The sequence below is a fragment of the Bufo gargarizans genome, unplaced genomic scaffold, assembly GCF_014858855.1.
Source record: "Bufo gargarizans isolate SCDJY-AF-19 unplaced genomic scaffold, ASM1485885v1 original_scaffold_1674_pilon, whole genome shotgun sequence".
Taxonomy (NCBI): Eukaryota; Metazoa; Chordata; class Amphibia; order Anura; family Bufonidae; genus Bufo; species Bufo gargarizans.
Genome location: NW_025334461.1, coordinates 97,975 through 118,805, shown reverse-complemented (window position 1 = coordinate 118,805; position 20,831 = coordinate 97,975). Strand labels below are relative to the sequence as shown.

General features: G+C 46.1%; 1 protein-coding gene across 1 annotated transcript in view; it reads left to right on the top strand.

Annotated features, from left to right (window-relative positions):
* Window positions 1-269: 269 nt before the first annotated feature.
* The window catches only part of CACNG1 (calcium voltage-gated channel auxiliary subunit gamma 1), a 36,839-nt gene continuing 16,277 nt past the window's right edge, over window positions 270-20,831 (top strand). The window contains exon 1 of the mRNA XM_044274329.1: window positions 270-609. Coding sequence (XP_044130264.1) covers window positions 369-609 — 241 coding nt within the window. The 5' untranslated portion in view covers window positions 270-368. The remainder of the gene's footprint in view (window positions 610-20,831) is intronic.

Genomic DNA, 20,831 nt, shown 5'->3' with positions numbered 1-20,831 from the left:
CAAAAATAATGTACAAATGTTACAACTTTTTTTCCCTTTTTGTTTTCCTCTTCTTTAAAAAAAATAAATCAAAACTCAAACAATCCTCGGCGGCGGTGGGGGCCGTGGGGGCGGCGGTGCGGGCGGTGGGCGCAGCCGTGGGGCGGTGGGGACGATAATGTAATTGTTTACAGCAGCAACTTAACTAAACCAAAGGCTCCTGCATTAATAGCACCTCCCAGCATCCTCTGCTGCACTGACAGATCCCAACAGCTGCGGGGCCCGGCCCAGCCCCTTCTCCAATCTCAGCGGCAGCCTCAGAGATAGCAGAGCTGAGAAGGCGACAGGACAAACTCAGAAGACCCCGCACAAGACCCCTGGCCACCACCATGAAGGAACTGAAAGCCCTGAAGATCAGGATCACCTTCTCCATCATCCTGATTGGGGTGTCCCTGATGTTGGTCGCCGTGATGAGCGACCACTGGGCCGTCATGAGCCCCAAAGTGGACAATTATGATGAGCCGTGCGAGGTGGCGCACTTCGGCTTGTGGCGGTTATGTACTAAGAAGATATTCGTGGAAGGGAACGACGTGATCAGCAAACCGTGCGGCCCCCTCAGCCTGCCCGGAGGTAAGTGATGGTACCAGGGTGATGAGGGGTGGACACACAGTCATAGATTTCAGGCCACCGGATGCTCGCGTCACCAACACGTTCCTCAGGAAATCTAAAAGTGGCGCAATTCAGGCCACGTGAGGAAAAGAGTGGCAACATTTAAACCGGTCTCCATGGCAACACCTGATACATTGTCCCACTGTCTAATCTGATCTACAATCTGGTTGGTCGCCACGAATAACTGCGTTGACTTCATGTTCTTCATGGCCAAGAGGAGGTTCTAACCTGTAGAGAGATGATAGGAGTGATAGTCACTGATGTGTATTCACTAGGAGGGGGCACCGTAAAATCCACCATGCGCGATTGTCCCTGCGGAGATAAGTGGCGCCAACATTCTCTGCATATCACTCAGGGTTTCCTGTAATTAAAGACTCCATGTTGTTGACTGACGGTTTCAGCTCCTCACCATTTTCAGGATCTCTGCTTGCTGTCATTGCACAGGAACTAATCACAGCAGGGAGTTTGTTACAATTGTATCCAATTTCAGTGATTCACGGCTGCCCTAAATGGCTCTCCTATCCTGCTCATTTGCTACAATGTGCCAGCGCAGGTGATATGTCTCCAGCTGGTGTCCACAGAGGAGACTAAATCAGCTGAGACAGTAGGATTGGGTTAGAATAGAAAGAATGTGTCCAGTAACCGACAGCAAGCAGAGATATTGAACATGGCGAGCAGTAGAAACATTACAATAATGAAGTTTTAATGAAAGCCCTTTAAGGAGATGATGGGGGTGATAACTTCCTGGGACTATTTCACATGATGATTAACGGGCATTATTGCGTCATGTGACTTCGTGGGCAGGAATTGCGCAACTTTTCAATAACAGTAAAGATACCAAAAACAATTTGGGAACATCTCCGAGAATGTGATCCCGGAGCAGCTGCTGAGGCGACTCATTCCTCATGACCAGCAGCCAAAAACATGCCCGAAATGCCAATCACATCCCCGAGAGCCAGGACTGCAGGTGCCCGGGGACCCCGGGGAAGGTGAGCATACCCCCAGCTGTACGGGCGACTGACAAACTACAAGCTACAGACAGGACGCAACAAGCGAAACCACAGGGGAAGGGGAAAAGAGGGCACAGTACCACTTCTGTATATATGGACTCTGCACAGTACCGCTTCTGTATATATGGACTCTGCACAGTACCACTTCTGTATATATGGACTCTGCACAGTACCACTTCTGTATATATGGACTCTGCACAGTACCACTTCTGTATATATGGACTCTGCACAGTACCACTTCTGTATATATGGACTCTGCACAGTACCACTTCTGTATATATGGACTCTGCACAGTACCACTTCTGTATATATGGACTCTGCACAGTACCACTTCTGTATATATGGACTCTGCACAGTACCACTTCTGTATATATGGACTCTGCACAGTACCGCTTCTGTATATATAGACTCTGCACAGTACCACTTCTGTATATATGGACTCTGCACAGTACCACTTCTGTATATATGGACTCTGCACAGTACCACTTCTGTATATATGGACTCTGCACAGTACCACTTCTTTGACCCACAGTAACGCTCTGTAGATATGGACTCTGCACAGTACCTCTTCTGTAGATATGGACTCTGCACAGTACCACTTCTGTAGATATAGACTCTGCACAGTACCCTTCTGTATATATGGACTCTGCACAGTACCACTTCTGTATATGGACTCTGCACAGTACCCTTCTGTATATATGGACTCTGCACAGTACCACTTCTGTATATATGGACTCTGCACAGTACCACTTCTGTATATATAGGACTCTGCACAGTACCACTTCTGTAGATATGGACTCTGCACAGTACCACTTCTGTATATATGGACTCTGGCACAGTACCACTTCTGTATATATGGACTCTGCACAGTACCACTTCTGTATATATGGACTCTGCACAGTACCACTTCTGTATATATGGACTCTGCACAGTACCACTTCTGTATATATGGACTCTGCACAGTACCACTTCTGTATATATGGACTCTGCACAGTACCACTTCTGTATATATGGACTCTGCACAGTACCACTTCTGTATATATGGACTCTGCACAGTACCACTTCTGTATATATGGACTCTGCACAGTACCGCTTCTGTATATATGGACTCTGCACAGTACCACTTCTGTATATATGGACTCTGCACAGTACCACTTCTGTATATATGGACTCTGCACAGTACCGCTTCTGTATATATGGACTCTGCACAGTACCACTTCTGTATATATGGACTCTGCACAGTACCACTTCTGTATATATGGACTCTGCACAGTACCACTTCTGTATATATGGACTCTGCACAGTACCACTTCTGTATATATGGACTCTGCACAGTACCACTTCTGTATATATGGACTCTGCACAGTACCACTTCTGTATATATGGACTCTGCACAGTACCACTTCTGTATATATGGACTCTGCACAGTACCACTTCTGTATATATGGACTCTGCACAGTACCGCTTCTGTATATATGGACTCTGCACAGTACCACTTCTGTATATATATGGACTCTGCACAGTACCACTTCTGTATATATATGGACTCTGCACAGTACCACTTCTGTATATATGGACTCTGCACAGTACCACTTCTGTATATATGGACTCTGCACAGTACCGCTTCTGTATATATAGACTCTGCACAGTACCACTTCTGTATATATGGACTCTGCACAGTACCACTTCTGTATATATGGACTCTGCACAGTACCACTTCTGTATATATGGACTCTGCACAGTACCACTTCTGTATATATGGACTCTGCACAGTACCGCTTCTGTATATATGGACTCTGCACAGTACCACTTCTGTATATATGGACTCTGCACAGTACCGCTTCTGTATATATGGACTCTGCACAGTACCGCTTCTGTATATATGGACTCTGCACAGTACCACTTCTGTATATATGGACTCTGCACAGTACCACTTCTGTATATATGGACTCTGCACAGTACCACTTCTGTATATATGGACTCTGCACAGTACCACTTCTGTATATATGGACTCTGCACAGTACCACTTCTGTATATATGGACTCTGCACAGTACCGCTTCTGTATATATGGACTCTGCACAGTACCACTTCTGTATATATGGACTCTGCACAGTACCACTTCTGTATATATGACTCGGCACAGTACCACTTCTGTATATGGACTCTGCACAGTACCTCTTCTGTAGATATGGACTCTGCACAGTACCTCTTCTGTAGATATGGACTCTGCACAGTACCTCTTCCCTTCCTCTGTAGATATGGACTCTGCACAGTACCACTTCTGTATATATGGACTCTGCACAGTACCGCTTCTGTAGATATGGACTCTGCACAGTACCTCTTCTGTAGATATGGACTCTGCACAGTACCCCTTCCCTTCCTCTGTAAATATGGACTCTGCACAGTACCTCTTCTGTATATATATGGACTCTGCACAGTACCAGCTTCTGTAGATATGGACTCTGCACAGTACCTCTTCCCTTCCTCTGTAGATATGGACTCTGCACAGTACCTCTTCCCTTCCTCTGTAGATATGGACTCTGCACAGTACCTCTTCCCTTCCTCTGTAGATATGGACTCTGCACAGTACCGCTTCTGTATATATGGACTCTGCACAGTACCGCTTCTGTATATATGGACTCTGCACAGTACCGCTTCTGTATATATGGACTCTGCACAGTACCGCTTCTGTAGATATGGACTCTGCACAGTAACCGCTTCTGTAGATATGGACTCTGCACAGTACCTCTTCTGTAGATATGGACTCTGCACAGTACCGCTTCTGTATATATGGACTCTGCACAGTACCGCTTCTGTATATATGGACTCTGCACAGTACCGCTTCTGTATATATGGACTCTGCACAGTACCGCTTCTGTATATATGGACTCTGCACAGTACCGCTTCTGTATATATGGACTCTGCACAGTACCGCTTCTGTATATATGGACTCTGCACAGTACCGCTTCTGTATATATGGACTCTGCACAGTACCGCTTCTGTATATATGGACTCTGCACAGTACCGCTTCTGTATATATGGACTCTGCACAGTACCGCTTCTGTATATATGGACTCTGCACAGTACCAGCTTCTGTATATATGGACTCTGCACAGTACCACTTCTGTATATATGGACTCTGCACAGTACCACTTCTGTATATATGGACTCTGCACAGTACCACTTCTGTATATATGGACTCTGCACAGTACCGCTTCTGTATATATGGACTCTGCACAGTACCGCTTCTGTATATATGGACTCTGCACAGTACCGCTTCTGTATATATGGACTCTGCACAGTACCGCTTCTGTATATATGGACTCTGCACAGTACCGCTTCTGTATATATGGACTCTGCACAGTACCGCTTCTGTATATATGGACTCTGCACAGTACCGTTCTGTATATATGGACTCTGCACAGTACCACTTCTGGTATATATGGACTCTGCACAGTACCACTTCTGTATATATGGACTCTGCACAGTACCGCTTCTGTATATATGGACTCTGCACAGTACCGCTTCTGTATATATGGACTCTGACAGTACCGCTTCTGTAGTACCGCTTCTGTATATATGGACTCTGCACAGTACCGCTTCTGTATATATGGACTCTGCACAGTAACCGCTTCTGTATATGGACTGCCTTACTCTGCACAGTACCGCTTCTGTATATATGGACTCTGCACAGTACCGCTTCTGTATATATGGACTCTGCACAGTACCGCTTCTGTATATATGGACTCTGCACAGTACCACTTCCCTTCCTCTGTATATATGGACTCTGCACAGTACCACTTCTGTATATATGGACTCTGCACAGTACCACTTCTGTATATATGGACTCTGCACAGTACCGCTTCTGTATATATGGACTCTGCACAGTACCGCTTCTGTATATATGGACTCTGCACAGTACCGCTTCTGTATATATGGACTCTGCACAGTACCGCTTCTGTATATATGGACTCTGCACAGTACCGCTTCTGTATATATGGACTCTGCACAGTACCGCTTCTGTATATATGGACTCTGCACAGTACCACTTCTGTATATATGGACTCTGCACAGTACCACTTCTGTATATATGGACTCTGCACAGTACCGCTTCTGTATATATGGACTCTGCACAGTACCGCTTCTGTATATATGGACTCTGCACAGTACCGCTTCTGTATATATGGACTCTGCACAGTACCGCTTCTGTATATATGGACTCTGCACAGTACCGCTTCTGTATATATGGACTCTGCACAGTACCACTTCTGTATATATGGACTCTGCACAGTACCACTTCTGTATATATGGACTCTGCACAGTACCGCTTCTGTATATATGGACTCTGCACAGTACCGCTTCTGTATATATGGACTCTGCACAGTACCGCTTCTGTATATATGGACTCTGCACAGTACCACTTCTGTATATATGGACTCTGCACAGTACCACTTCTGTATATATGGACTCTGCACAGTACCACTTCTGTATATATGGACTCTGCACAGTACCGCTTCTGTATATATGGACTCTGCACAGTACCGCTTCTGTATATATGGACTCTGCACAGTACCGCGCTTCTGTATATATGGACTCTGCACAGTACCGCTTCTGTATATATGGACTCTGCACAGTACCGCTTCTGTATATATGGACTCTGCACAGTACCACTTCTGTATATATGGACTCTGCACAGTACCACTTCTGTATATATGGACTCTGCACAGTACCGCTTCTGTATATATGGACTCTGCACAGTACCGCTTCTGTATATAGGACTCTGCACAGTACCGCTTCTGTATATGGACTCTGCACAGTACCGCTTCTGTATATATGGACTCTGCACAGTACCGCTTCTGTATATATGGACTCTGCACAGTACCACTTCTGTATATGGACTCTGCACAGTACCACTTCTGTATATATGGACTCTGCACAGTACCGCTTCTGTATATATGGACTCTGCACAGTACCGCTTCTGTATATATGGACTCTGCACAGTACCGCTTCTGTATATATGGACTCTGCACAGTACCACTTCTGTATATATGGACTTGCACAGTACCACTTCTGTATATATGGACTCTGCACAGTACCACTTCTGTATATATGGACTCTGCACAGTACCGCTTCTGTATATATGGACTCTGCACAGTACCGCTTCTGTATATATGGACTCTGCACAGTACCGCTTCTGTATATATGGACTCTGCACAGTACCACTTCTGTATATATGGACTCTGCACAGTACCACTTCTGTATATATGGACTCTGCACAGTACCGCTTCTGTATATATGGACTCTGCACAGTACCGCTTCTGTATATATGGACTCTGCACAGTACCACTTCTGTATATATGGACTCTGCACAGTACCACTTCTGTATATATGGACTCTGCACAGTACCGCTTCTGTATATATGGACTCTGCACAGTACCGCTTCTGTATATATAGACTCTGCACAGTACCACTTCTGTATATATGGACTCTGCACAGTACCACTTCTGTATATATGGACTCTGCACAGTACCGCTTCTGTATATATGGACTCTGCACAGTACCGCTTCTGTATATATGGACTCTGCACAGTACCGCTTCTGTATATATGGACTCTGCACAGTACCGCTTCTGTATATATGGACTCTGCACAGTACCGCTTCTGTATATATGGACTCTGCACAGTACCCTTCTGTATATATGGACTCTGCACAGTACCACTTCTGTATATATGGACTCTGCACAGTACCACTTCTGTATATATGGACTCTGCACAGTACCGCTTCTGTATATATGGACTCTGCACAGTACCGCTTCTGTATATATGGACTCTGCACAGTACCACTTCTGTATATATGGACTCTGCACAGTACCACTTCTGTATATATGGACTCTGCACAGTACCACTTCTGTATATATGGACTCTGCACAGTACCACTTCTGTATATATGGACTCTGCACAGTACCACTTCTGTATATATGGACTCTGCACAGTACCGCTTCTGTATATATGGACTCTGCACAGTACCACTTCTGTATATATGGACTCTGCACAGTACCACTTCTGTATATATGGACTCTGCACAGTACCACTTCTGTATATATGGACTCTGCACAGTACCGCTTCTGTATATATGGACTCTGCACAGTACCGCTTCTGTATATATGGACTCTGCACAGTACCACTTCTGTATATATGGACTCTTTTAATTTGAAAAATAAATAAATAACAAAAGGTCATAACAATATCTATACACAGAAACAAAACACATTACTAAACCCACCCCGACCAGTCCACCACCCCACTAGAACCTACAATACTATTCACACTTAAAACACTTTCGTAACCCCATACTATACATATTTACATCTTACACGTATATATAAAATCCATAAAATATATACACAATATACATAAACTATACACAAACTATATACAAATGATATACAACTTATAGAGCTAAATCTAACTAACCCACCACCAGTCCACAGCAAATATGCAAACTGATAACCCCCAGAGTTCCAAGGGGATAAACCCCGAGCTTTGAGAAGTCCTAGTCTTTCCCCAGTCGGACTGGGGTCAGTCAGTCTGCAACAAACAAAAACACCCTTTTTTTTATTTTTATAATTTTTTATTTTTTATTTATTTATTCATATATATATATATATATACACATACACATATATATACACACACATATATACATACATATACACATACACACACATATACATATATATATATATATATAAATATATACATACACACACACACATACACACATATAACATACAATAGAAAAGAAAAATATATACACTCCCTCCTCCCTCCCAGCCCCCCTCCCAACCTAACTAAACCCCACTATAAACTTAACAATACTAATATAATACTAATATAATAATATATGATCACAATACTAACATAATACAAAACATACCTATATAATACACTATAAATACAATATAGACACCGTAATACTATTACACCTAAACCAGCTATGGTTCGGTACCCGTAAGCCTTTCCATACTTATATTACTACAAAACAAAACAAAAACCTATAAGTGTGCTATATCAGCCCACCACCAGGAAAAGAGTACTACTCAGCTAAGGAACCCCAAAACAGAAGCCCCTCCACAGACGAGAGGCCTTGGGGTCCCCCCACCTTTCGTACTCAAGAGAGCGTACCTTCACCAGGTCACCCATGATGTTCCTATATACCGTCTCCACCGGGAGGATTTTGTGACTCTTCGTTGACACTAGACACCGTGCACACCAGATGTGGTGCCTAACCACTGCATTAACTACGAATAAAGTGCGACGGTCCCTCCCACCAAGGTCTTTGAAAGCCCCATAGGCCCACTCCGCATAGGACAGGGCGGCCAGCCTAGGCCAACCGATGGAAGCTCCCACCCTTTTGTATACCTCTATATTAAAGAGACAATGAAGTAAGAAGTGGTCCATGGTTTCCAACCCCTTTCCTCAGAGTTTCTACACTTCACATTGTCCCTTACATATAGCTTACCGTGGAAGCAGCGCCAAGTCACATCCCAAACTTTCTTAGGGATCCTTTCTGAATTCAACAAAGACAGCCCACCCTCCAGATCCTGACTTGGGCAGTCCCTCAAGGCCAGTGGGGCCTGAAAAAGGTAGGATAGAACCTTCCTGTCAAGGGAAAACCTCGACATGGTCTCCACCTCTCCCTTCCCCAGACCCCACCGTCTCAGGATTCTCAGAACCGGGGCAACATAAGCCGGGAGATATCCATGTGATGCACGTAGGTCTTTCACTCGCCCTCCTGTCTCCCATTCCTGGAAGAAAGGCCGAAACCACTCCCTACAGGAAATTACCCACAAAGGAGCCCTCTCTTTCCAGAGGTTTGCAATATTAATTTTCAAAAAGGTATTTGTTAAGAATACCACCGGGTTGACCATATCCAACCCGCCTAGTCTCCTTGTGCGGTAAGTAACCTCTCTCCTGATTAGGTTCAGCCTGTTTCCCCACAACATCTGGAAAAAGAGGCTGTAGACCGTACCCCAGAGAGACCCTGGCAAAACACAAACACTGCTTAGATACAAAAGCACGGGAATCAGGTAGGCTTTGCACAGGTGAACCCTTTCCCTGAGGGATAAAGACCATCCCTTCCAACGGTCCACCTTTTGGGCGACATCTTTTAGTCTACTCTCCCAATTTTGCTGATGATAATCTCCATCCTGGCCAAAATCGATGCCTAAGATCTTTACAGACTTCTGGGGTTCTGGAAGAGTGCCCTGGAGATCGAAGACAGGATCCCCTTCCCCCAGCCAGAGAGTCTCACATTTGTCCCGGTTGATCTGAGACCCAGAAACCTCTGAATAGCGGTCCACCTCCGACATCACCCAGCTCACCTCCTCTTCCGAAGAGGCAAGAGATGGCCCCCGCACCACGAGTTCCATCCCCACCCCCGCCAATGGTCCACGATCTACCCTTCTAATGAAGGGATCAATCGCAAACACATACAGCAAAGGGCTTAAAGGACATCCCTGGCGGACACCAGAAGCCACCTCAAAAGGTCGACCCGACCAACCGTTAATCAACAGGAAACTCTCCGCCCCTTTGTACAAAGTTTTTAACCAGTCTACAAACCTCCCGGGTAGACCATACCACAAGAGAACGGACCACAGGTACTCATGGTTCACCCGGTCAAAAGCCTTCGCCTGGTCCAAAGATAACAGAAACCCTTTCCAAAGGCCCGCCCTGCCCCGCTCCACGGCTTCTCGGACACCGAGAACGGCGCTAAAAGCGCTCCGACCGAGAACAGAGCAGTGCTGAGCCTCAGAAAGAAGTCTTGGTGCAAACTTCACCAATCTGCAGAAAAGTATTTTTGCCAGAATCTTCCTGTCCACATTGAGAAGCGATATGGGTCTCCAGTTCTCAATGCGGGATGGATCTTTACCCTTTGACAGAATAATCAGGGCTGACTTACCCATTGACTTTGGCAGAGTGCCCGAGGAAAGACACTCGTTAAACACCTCGGTCAAGAGAGGAACTAATTGTTCCTTGAAAGCCTTGTACCACTCGGATGTTAAGCCATCCGGACCTGGCGATTTCTTGGGCCTAAGCCCATCAATGGCCAGTCCCACTTCCTCTTCCCTGATAGGTTCTGCCAAAACATCAAGAGAGGGGTCTATTCCTGCCTTGGGAATAGCTTCAGCCAAGAAAGCTGAAAAACTGTCCCGATTTAGTTGTTTCCTACCCAAGAGGTGAGAGTAGAAAGACGTGACAACCTCCAAGATCCCTGATTTGGACCTATTCAGGGAACCCGTACTGTCGACCAGGCCTACCACAAATTTACTTTTTACTGCCATCTTACAGTTTCCAAAGGGGTCGGGTGAGCGGTACTTCCCAAAATCCCTTTCAGCTACCAAAGAGGCGTATCTATCGTACTGACACCTCTTGAGCAAGGATTTCACACGAGAGATATCCTCACGGCTACCCCCCGTCGAAACCAGTCTTTCAAGTTTCTTCCTCAGTTCCTGGTACAGACAGTATCTGTCCCAGCTCCTGAGGTTAGAAAGCTCACGGAAAAACCTTGCCGTCCATTTTTTTAATATCTCCCACCACTCCGACTTACTGTTGCAGAGGTCCACCAAGGGTTCCTGGCTCTGAAGGAAATCCTCAAAGAACTGTCTTATTGTCACATACCTCTGCCCATACAGGGAGTCTCTGCAACATTCAAAGAGAAAATAATCAAACAGTGGTCGGAGAATTCCACTTCCACGGCTTCTAAAGCCGAGAAAACAGCCTCCTCCTTTAAATAAAACCTATCTTTTCTAGACCTACGATTTCCCTGATGAAAGGTGAAATCCACGTGGTCTGGCTTATGCCGTAAATGGGTATCCACCAGACGAGTATCCTCAACTATCCTAGACAACACAACGCTATCAGCATCCAGCCCACCTTTGGAGCCTCCCCTATCACAGGCCCTCGTCACATTGTTGAAGTCCCCTCCAAAGATCACTTGCCGGCTGGTAAAAAGAAAAGGCTTAATCCTCATGAGGAGACACTTGCGGTCCCACTTACTCTGTGGGCCGTAGATGTTTATTAGTCTCAATTCTTGTCTCCCCATGAGGACATCTAAAATCAGGCACCTTCCCATTTCTAACTCGATTATCCTCCTGCATTCCACTCTTTCGGCGGTCTTAAAAAGTACCGCCACCCCGCTACGTGGCTCGGCCGCAAGAGACCAGAAAGACGGACCTAGCCGCCATTCTCGCTTGGCTTTTGCCAGCAGAGTTGTACTTGTTAACCAGGTCTCTTGCAAAAACAAAATATCAGCTTCAATACGGCTGAAAAAATCAAAGGCCAGGAAACGAGCTGCGTCTGACTTAATACTGGCAACGTTAATGCTTGCCAGTGTCAACGGGGTGAGTTCCGCCATCATTGATAATCGAGTTAGATAGCCTTCTTTTTCCCCACCCCACCACCATCAGCATTTTCATCTGAACCATCACACTCCTTCTGTCTTTTCAAACATACAGAGACATCCATACCATCCTTTTTGCCCAAGGTTCCAGGCTTGGCCCCCCCTCCAGAAAGTAATTTACCCCCCGAAGGACAGGGCCCGGCAGTCTGCGAGGAGGCCCCCACGCCTTCTGGCACCACACCCTCCTCCCCCCCAGCTGAAGCAGTTGGGGGATCCTCGTCAAGGGCCTGGTACCGATTAGAGACTTCCACCAGAGGGGACCCAGTTGATCCTTCCTTAGGCCTCTGGTCAAGGATGAGTGGGACAGATGGGTCCCACTCCAGAGAGAGCTTACGACCCTCTCCTTTCTTCTTCTTCTTACTCCGCTTGTTCCTCCTACCCTCCAACCACGCTCTGCCACCCTCGTCCAAGCTTTCGCCGTACGAGGAGACAGGGTTGGCGGATGGGTTAGCCTCCACAGGTTGGGCCTCTGGTTCCCCATCGTCGCTATACCCCGGGTCACTACAACCGGGATCCTCAGCCAGACCAGCCAAAAGACCCGCTGAAGGGTCAGCTGCCACCTGTTCCCTGTCCCTGCGGCGTTGTTCTAGCCGCCTGATCTTGGACGGCCTTTGCTTCTTCGGATCCTGCCTGCTTCTTCCAGCGCTAGTAGTTCCAGCGCTCGTCCCCTCACCAACTGATTCAGTCCCGGCAGCAGGCTCCTCCCCAACCACAGACCCAGCCTCGCGGCTAGTGCCTGCCTGATCTTGAGCCCGGCCCTGAACCCTGTTGGCGAAGGCAAGCGGACAGCGACTAAACGGGTGACCTAGGTCCCCACAGAGGTTGCACCGGATCCGCCTACAAGATGCAGCAAGATGGCCAGTGTCCCCACACTTCGCACACATGCGAACATCGCATTGTGCGCTGAAGTGGGTGGGACTGCCGCACTTGTGACAGACCTTTGGCTGGCCCCTATAGAACACCATAATCCTATCCCTTCCTATGAAGGCAGAGGAGGGAATATGAGCAACAGAATTGCCCCGATCAAACAGCTCCACGCTGAAGGTCCAGGCACCTGACCAGATGCCATGCTCATCGAGCACCTTGGCGGGGAACTGCCCCACCCTACCATATCGACTAAGCCAAGTCATGATGTCTACACTAGACAGTGATTCATTACAGGTCAAAACGGTCACTGTCTTCACAGTCGATTGGTGGGTGATGGCCTCGACGGCAAAACCCCGCCACTCCGGGGTGTTCTTCATCAGCTCATATTTAGACCAGAAGAGCTCCAAACCCTCCGGCCTAACAAAGCTGACGTCGAACATAGCGGTGCCGTAGGGATGTATGAGCGCAAAGATGTCATTCGCGACAAACCCCGCCCCCAGAAGAAGTTCCACAACAGTCTTCCTAGAAGGAACAGCTGCTTCCTTACTCCTCCAATAGAGACGGGCCACATTCCTACGGTCCCTCCCCGGTGTGGGGTGAGTCCATACGATCTCACCCCTCCTTTGTTCTCAGAAGGCCCTAAAACCATGCCTTTCTGTCCAAAAGGCCAGGTCAACCGACCCTCCCTCTACCTGTATGGAAGTCCCCTGTCCTTTTTTTAGGGCCTCTAGGAGGCGCCGTTGCAAGTCACCCCCGCCCGAAACCTTGGGCAAAGAGTCATCCGAAACAACACCCGCATACGTCTTTGTTTTTGCCATCCTCTCTCTCACATCCTTCCTCATTACTTCCTTCCGCATAACTTCCTCCTCTTCATCCACTTCCGTATCCGCGTTATACTCCTCAATCAAAGCTTCCTCATCCACCATCTCAATTTCTTCCTCATCCACAATCCCATTCACCAGTTCATTTGTATCCTCATTTATCACCTCCTTTACGTTCTCATTCACCCCCACAGCCACCTGCACATCATTACCCACAATCCCATTCACAACCACATTTGTATCCATATTTGTTTTTTTATCACCTTTCACTCCCCCTGGACTGGTCGGGTTCCCTAAAGGGACCATAGTATCACTGGGGGCGGGCCCTGAGAAGCCCCCCGCAAGACCCTCAGGGGACTCCCCATCTCCCGCACCCCCCACTGCCTCCATGGACCGCACAGTCCTGGGATACTCGACCATAGTGTTCTCCCCAGGTTCCAAAGTCTTTACACCTTCCACTGATTCTAATGGTCTTTTCCCAATTTTTACAGTTTTGTCAGTTTCTAATGTTTTCTTCTCCTCTTTCTCAGCACTACCACCTTGAACCTTGTCCGCCCTCCTCAGCTCCTTGTCCGCCACACTGTTTGGGGTTTTACCCCCTGCTCTTCTTGTGACCACCCTACCACTACAGGAAGGGGGGGGCACCTCCCGTTACCATCTTAGAATCAATCTCTGCACTGTTTGACACGATTCTCCTGTCCTGTATACTGGGTGTAATCCTCAGTATCTGCTCTTATTCTGTATATATACACTGCACAGTACCACTTCTCCTGTATACTGGGTGTAATCCTCAGTATCTGCTCTTATTCTGAATATGTACAGGTCCTTCTAAAAAAATTAGCATATTGTGATAAAGTTCATTATTTTCTGTAATGTACTGATAAACATTAGACTTTCATATATTTTAGATTCATTACACACCAACTGAAGTAGTTCAAGCCTTTTATTGTTTTAATATTGATGATTTTGGCCACAGCTCATGAAAACCCAAATTTCCTATCTCAAAAAATTAGCATATTTCATCCGACCAATAAAAGAAAAGTGTTTTTAATACAAAAAAAGTCAACCTTCAAATAATTATGTTCAGTTCTGCACTCAATACTTGGTCGGGAATCCTTTTGCAGAAATGACTGCTTCAATGCGGCGTGGCATGGAGGCAATCGGCCTGTGGCACTGCTGAGGTGTTATGGAGGCCCAGGAGGCTGCAATGCGGCGTGGCATGGAGGCAATCAGCCTGTGGCACTGCTGAGGTGTTATGGAGGCCCAGGATGCTTCAATGCGGCGTGGCATGGAGGCAATCAGCCTGTGGCACTGCTGAGGTGTTATGGAGGCCCAGGAGGCTTCAATGCGGCGTGGCATGGAGGCAATCAGCCTGTGGCACTGCTGAGGTGTTATGGAGGCCCAGGATGCTTCAATGCGGCGTGGCATGGAGGCAATCAGCCTGTGGCACTGCTGAGGTGTTATGGAGGCCCAGGATGCTTCGATAGCGGCCTTAAGCTCATCCAGAGTGTTGGGTCTTGCGTCTCTCAACTTTCTCTTCCCAATATACCACAGATTCTCTATGGGGTTCAGGTCAGGAGAGTTGGCAGGCCAATTGAGCACAGTAATACCATGGTCAGTAAACCATTTACCAGTGGTGTTGGCGCTGTGAGCAGGTGCCAGGTCGTGCTGAAAAATGAAATCTTCATCTCCATAAAGCTTTTCAGCAGATGGAAGCATGAAGTGCTCCACAATCTCCTGATAGCGGCTGCATTGCCCCTGCCCTTGATAAAACACAGTGGACCAACACCAGCAGCTGACATGGCACCCAAGACCATCACTGACTGTGGGTACTTGACACTGGACTTTAGTCATTTTGGCATTTCCCTCTCCCCAGTCTTCCTCCAGACTCTGGCACCTTGATTTCCGAATGACATGCAACAGTCCAGTGCTGCTTCTCTGTAGCCCAGGTCAGGCGCTTCTGCCGCTGTTTCTGGTTCAAAAGTGGCTTGACCTGGGGAATGCGGCACCTGTAGCCCATTTCCTGCACACGCCTGTACACGGTGGCTCTGGATGTTTCTACTCCAGACTCAGTCCACTGCTTCCGCAGGTCCCCCAAGGTCTGGAATCGGTCCTTCTCCACAATCTTCCTCAGGGTCCGGTCACCTCTTCTCGTTGTGCAGCGTTTTCTGCCACACTTTTTCCTTCCCACAGACTTCGCACTGAGGGGCCTTGATACAGCACTCTGGGAACAGCCTATTCCTTCAGACATTTCTTTCTGTGTCTTACCCTCTTGCTTGAGGGTGTCAATGATGGCCTTCTGGACAGCAGTCAGGTCGGCAGTCTTACCCATGATTGCGGTTTTGAGTAATGAACCAGGCTGGGAGTTTTTAAAAGCCTCAGGAATCTTTTGCAGGTGTTTAGAGTTAATTAGTTGATTCAGATGATTAGGTTAATAGCTCGTTTAGAGAACCTTTTCATGATATGCTAATTTTTTGAGATAGGAATTTGGGGTTTTCATGAGCTGTGGCCAAAATCATCAATATTAAAACAATAAAAGGCTTGAACTACTTCAGTTGTGTGTAATGAATCTAAAATATATGAAAGTCTAATGTTTATCAGTACATTACAGAAAATAATGAACTTTATCACAATATGCTAATTTTTTTAGAAGGACCTGTATATATATATATATATGTATACACTGCACAGTACCACTTCTCCTGTATACTGGGTGTAATCCTCAGTATCTGCTCTTATTCTGTATATATACACTGCACAGTACCACTTCTCCTGTATACTGGGTGTAATCCTCAGTATCTGCTCTTATTCTGTATATATATACACTGCACAGTACCACTTCTCCAGTCCTGTATACTGGGTGTAATCCTCAGTATCTGCTCTTATCCTGTATATATACACTGCACAGTACCACTTCTCATGTCCTGTATACTGGGTGTAATCCTCAGTATCTGCTCTTATTCTGTATATATACACTGCACAGTACCACTTCTCCTGTCCTGTATACTGGGTGTAATCCTCAGTATCTGCTCTTATTCTGTATATATATACACTGCACAGTACCACTTCTCCTGTGCTGTATACTTGGTGTAATCCTCAGTATCTGCTCTTATTCTGTATATATACACTGCACAGTACCACTTATCCTGTTCTGTATACTGGGTGTAATCCTCAGTATCTGCTCTTATTCTGTATATATACACTGCACAGTACCACTTCTCCTGTCCTGTATACTGGGTGTAATCCTCAGTATCTGCTCTTATTCTGTATATATACACTGCACAGTACCACTTCTCCTGTATACTGGGTGTAATCCTCAGTGTCTGCTCTTATTCTGTATATATATACACTGCACAGTACCACTTCTCCTGTATACTGGGTGTAATCCTCAGTATCTGCTCTTATTCTGTATATATACACTGCACAGTACCACTTCTCCTGTATACTGGATGTAATCCTGAGTATCTGCTCTTATTCTGTATATATATACACTGCACAGTACCACTTCTCCTGTCCTGTATACTGGATGTAATCCTCAGTATCTGCTCTTATTCTGTATATATATACACTGCACAGTACCACTTCTCCTGTATACTGGATGTAATCCTCAGTATCTGCTCTTATTCTGTATATATACACTGCACAGTACTACTTCTCCTGTCCTGTATACTGGGTGTAATCCTCAGTATCTGCTCTTATTCTGTATATATATACACTGCACAGTACCACTTCTCCTGTCCTGTATACTGGGTGTAATCCTCAGTATCTGCTCTTATTCTGTATATATACACTGCACAGTACCACTTCTCTTGTCCTGTATACTGGGTGTAATCCTCAGTATCTGCTCTTATTCTGTATATATATACACTGCACAGTACCACTTCTCCTGTGCTGTATACTTGGTGTAATCCTCAGTATCTGCTCTTATTCTGTATATATATACACTGCACAGTACCACTTCTCATGTCCTGTATACTGGGTGTAATCCTCAGTATCTGCTCTTATTCTGTATATATACACTGCACAGTACCACTTCTCCTGTCCTGTATACTGGGTGTAATCCTCAGTATCTGCTCTTATTCTGTATATATACACTGCACAGTACCACTTCTCCTGTATACTGGGTGTAATCCTCAGTATCTGCTCTTATTCTGTATATATACACTGCACAGTACCACTTCTCCTGTATACTGGATGTAATCCTGAGTATCTGCTCTTATTCTGTATATATATACACTGCACAGTACCACTTCTCCTGTCCTGTATACTGGATGTAATCCTCAGTATCTGCTCTTATTCTGTATATATACACTGCACAGTACCACTTCTCCTGTATACTGGATGTAATCCTCAGTATCTGCTCTTATTCTGTATATATACACTGCACAGTACTACTTCTCCTGTATACAGGGTGTAATCCTCGGTATCTGCTCTTATTCTGTATATATACCCTGCACAGTACCACTTCTCCTGTCCTGTATACTGGGTGTAATCCTCAGTATCTGCTCTTATTCTGTATATATATACACTGCACAGTACCACTTCTCCTCTCCTGTATACTGGGTGTAATCCTCAGTATCTGCTCTTATTCTGTATATATATACACTGCACAGTACCACTTCTCCTGTCCTGTGTACTGGGTGTAATCCTCAGTATCTGCTCTTATTCTGTATATATACACACTGCACAGTACCACTTCTCCTGTCCTGTATACTGGGTGTAATCCTCAGTATCTGCTCTTATTCTGTATATACACACACTGCACAGTACCACTTCTCCTGTCCTGTATGCCGGGTGTAATCCTCAGTATCTGCTCTTATTCTGTATATATATACACTGCACAGTACCACTTCTCCTGTATACTGGGTGTAATCCTCAGTATCTGCTCTTATTCTGTATATATACACTGCACAGTACCACTTCTCCTGTCCTGTATACTGGGTGTAATCCTCAGTATCTGCTCTTATTCTGTATATATACACTGCACAGTACCACTTCTCCTGTCCTGTATACTGGGTGTAATCCTCAGTATCTGCTCTTATTCTGTATATATACACTGCACAGTACCACTTCTCCTGTCCTGTATGCCGGGTGTAATCCTCAGTATCAGCTCTTATTCTGTATATATATATACACTGCACAGTACCACTTCTCCTGTCCTGTATACTGGGTGTAATCCTCAGTATCTGCTCTTATTCTGTATATATACACTGCACAGTACCACTTCTCCTGTCCTGTATGCCGGGTGTAATCCTCAGTATCAGCTCTTATTCTGTATATATATATACACTGCACAGTACCACTTCTCCTGTCCTGTATACTGGGTGTAATCCTCAGTATCTGCTCTTATTCTGTATATATATACACTGCACAGTACCACTTCTCCTGTCCTGTGTACTGGGTGTAATCCTCAGTATCTGCTCTTATTCTGTATATATACACACTGCACAGTACCACTTCTCCTGTCCTGTATACTGGGTGTAATCCTCAGTATCTGCTCTTATTCTGTATATATATACACTGCACAGTACCACTTCTCCTGTCCTGTATACTGGGTGTAATCCTCAGTATCTGCTCTTATTCTGTATATACACACACTGCACAGTACCACTTCTCCTGTCCTGTATGCCGGGTGTAATCCTCAGTATCTGCTCTTATTCTGTATATATATACACTGCACAGTACCACTTCTCCTGTATACTGGGTGTAATCCTCAGTATCTGCTCTTATTCTGTATATATACACTGCACAGTACCACTTCTCCTGTCCTGTATACTGGGTGTAATCCTCAGTATCTGCTCTTATTCTGTATATATACACTGCACAGTACCACTTCTCCTGTCCTGTATACTGGGTGTAATCCTCAGTATCTGCTCTTATTCTGTATATATACACTGCACAGTACCACTTCTCCTGTCCTGTATGCCGGGTGTAATCCTCAGTATCTGCTCTTATCCTGTATATATATACACTGCACAGTACCACTTCTCCTGTCCTGTATACTGGGTGTAATCCTCAGTATCTGCTCTTATTCTGTATATATACACTGCACAGTACCACTTCTCCTGTCCTGTATGCCGGGTGTAATCCTCAGTATCAGCTCTTATTCTGTATATATATATACACTGCACAGTACCACTTCTCCTGTCCTGTATACTGGGTGTAATCCTCAGTATCTGCTCTTATTCTGTATATATACACTGCACAGTACCACTTCTCGTCTCCTGTATACTGGGTGTAATCCTCAGTATCTGATCACAATCCCCAGCAGCACAGAGTACTTTAGGAGAGTATGAAGCACTGAATGAGTTGCTCAGGGCAGTTGGGGTGAGATATATATATATTATATCCATGCAGTTGCTCCTCAGCACGCTCTGCTCATTAACCCTGTAATATTAGACGCCTCGCCCCTTGCCTCCACGCCTTTCACTTCTCCAGGACCTCGGGTGGCACCTGGGAGTCTGTGCAGGACTATTTACAGCACCCAGCTCCCTCATGGGTGACTAATGGTAGGCCGTACCTCGCGACATTCTGAACCTATGCCTCCTGTCGGGATATTGTGCCCATGTCCTGTCCTCTCCTGAGGACTAGTAATGGAGGATGGCACCTGTCCGCTCTCCAACTGCCCAGGCTACAAACCCCTAGGAAGAGGGGTGACCCCAGGGGGGCCCCTGCTGGAGCTGACCCCCGTACCCTTCAGCAGCCGAGGTCAGGGGGTGGCTCAGGGTCCCTATGGAGCACATGCTGCCCGCTCTAATAATAATCGCCAACACATAAAACAGGAGGAGCGGTCTGCAGCACGCCATGGGCAATCATAAACTGACAGCTGTCCGCACAGCCCCGGCGTGACTGACAGCACCAGACGGGCAGCCAGTGACCGGGGGGGACATACCGGTGGACCCCAGTACCCATCCCCCACACATACTGAACACCAGATATAGATGGAAGCCTATAAACACTCTGCAATATGGGGCCCTGCAAAACGTCTCAAGATGGCGCATAGAGACGGCGGATGTAACGTCTC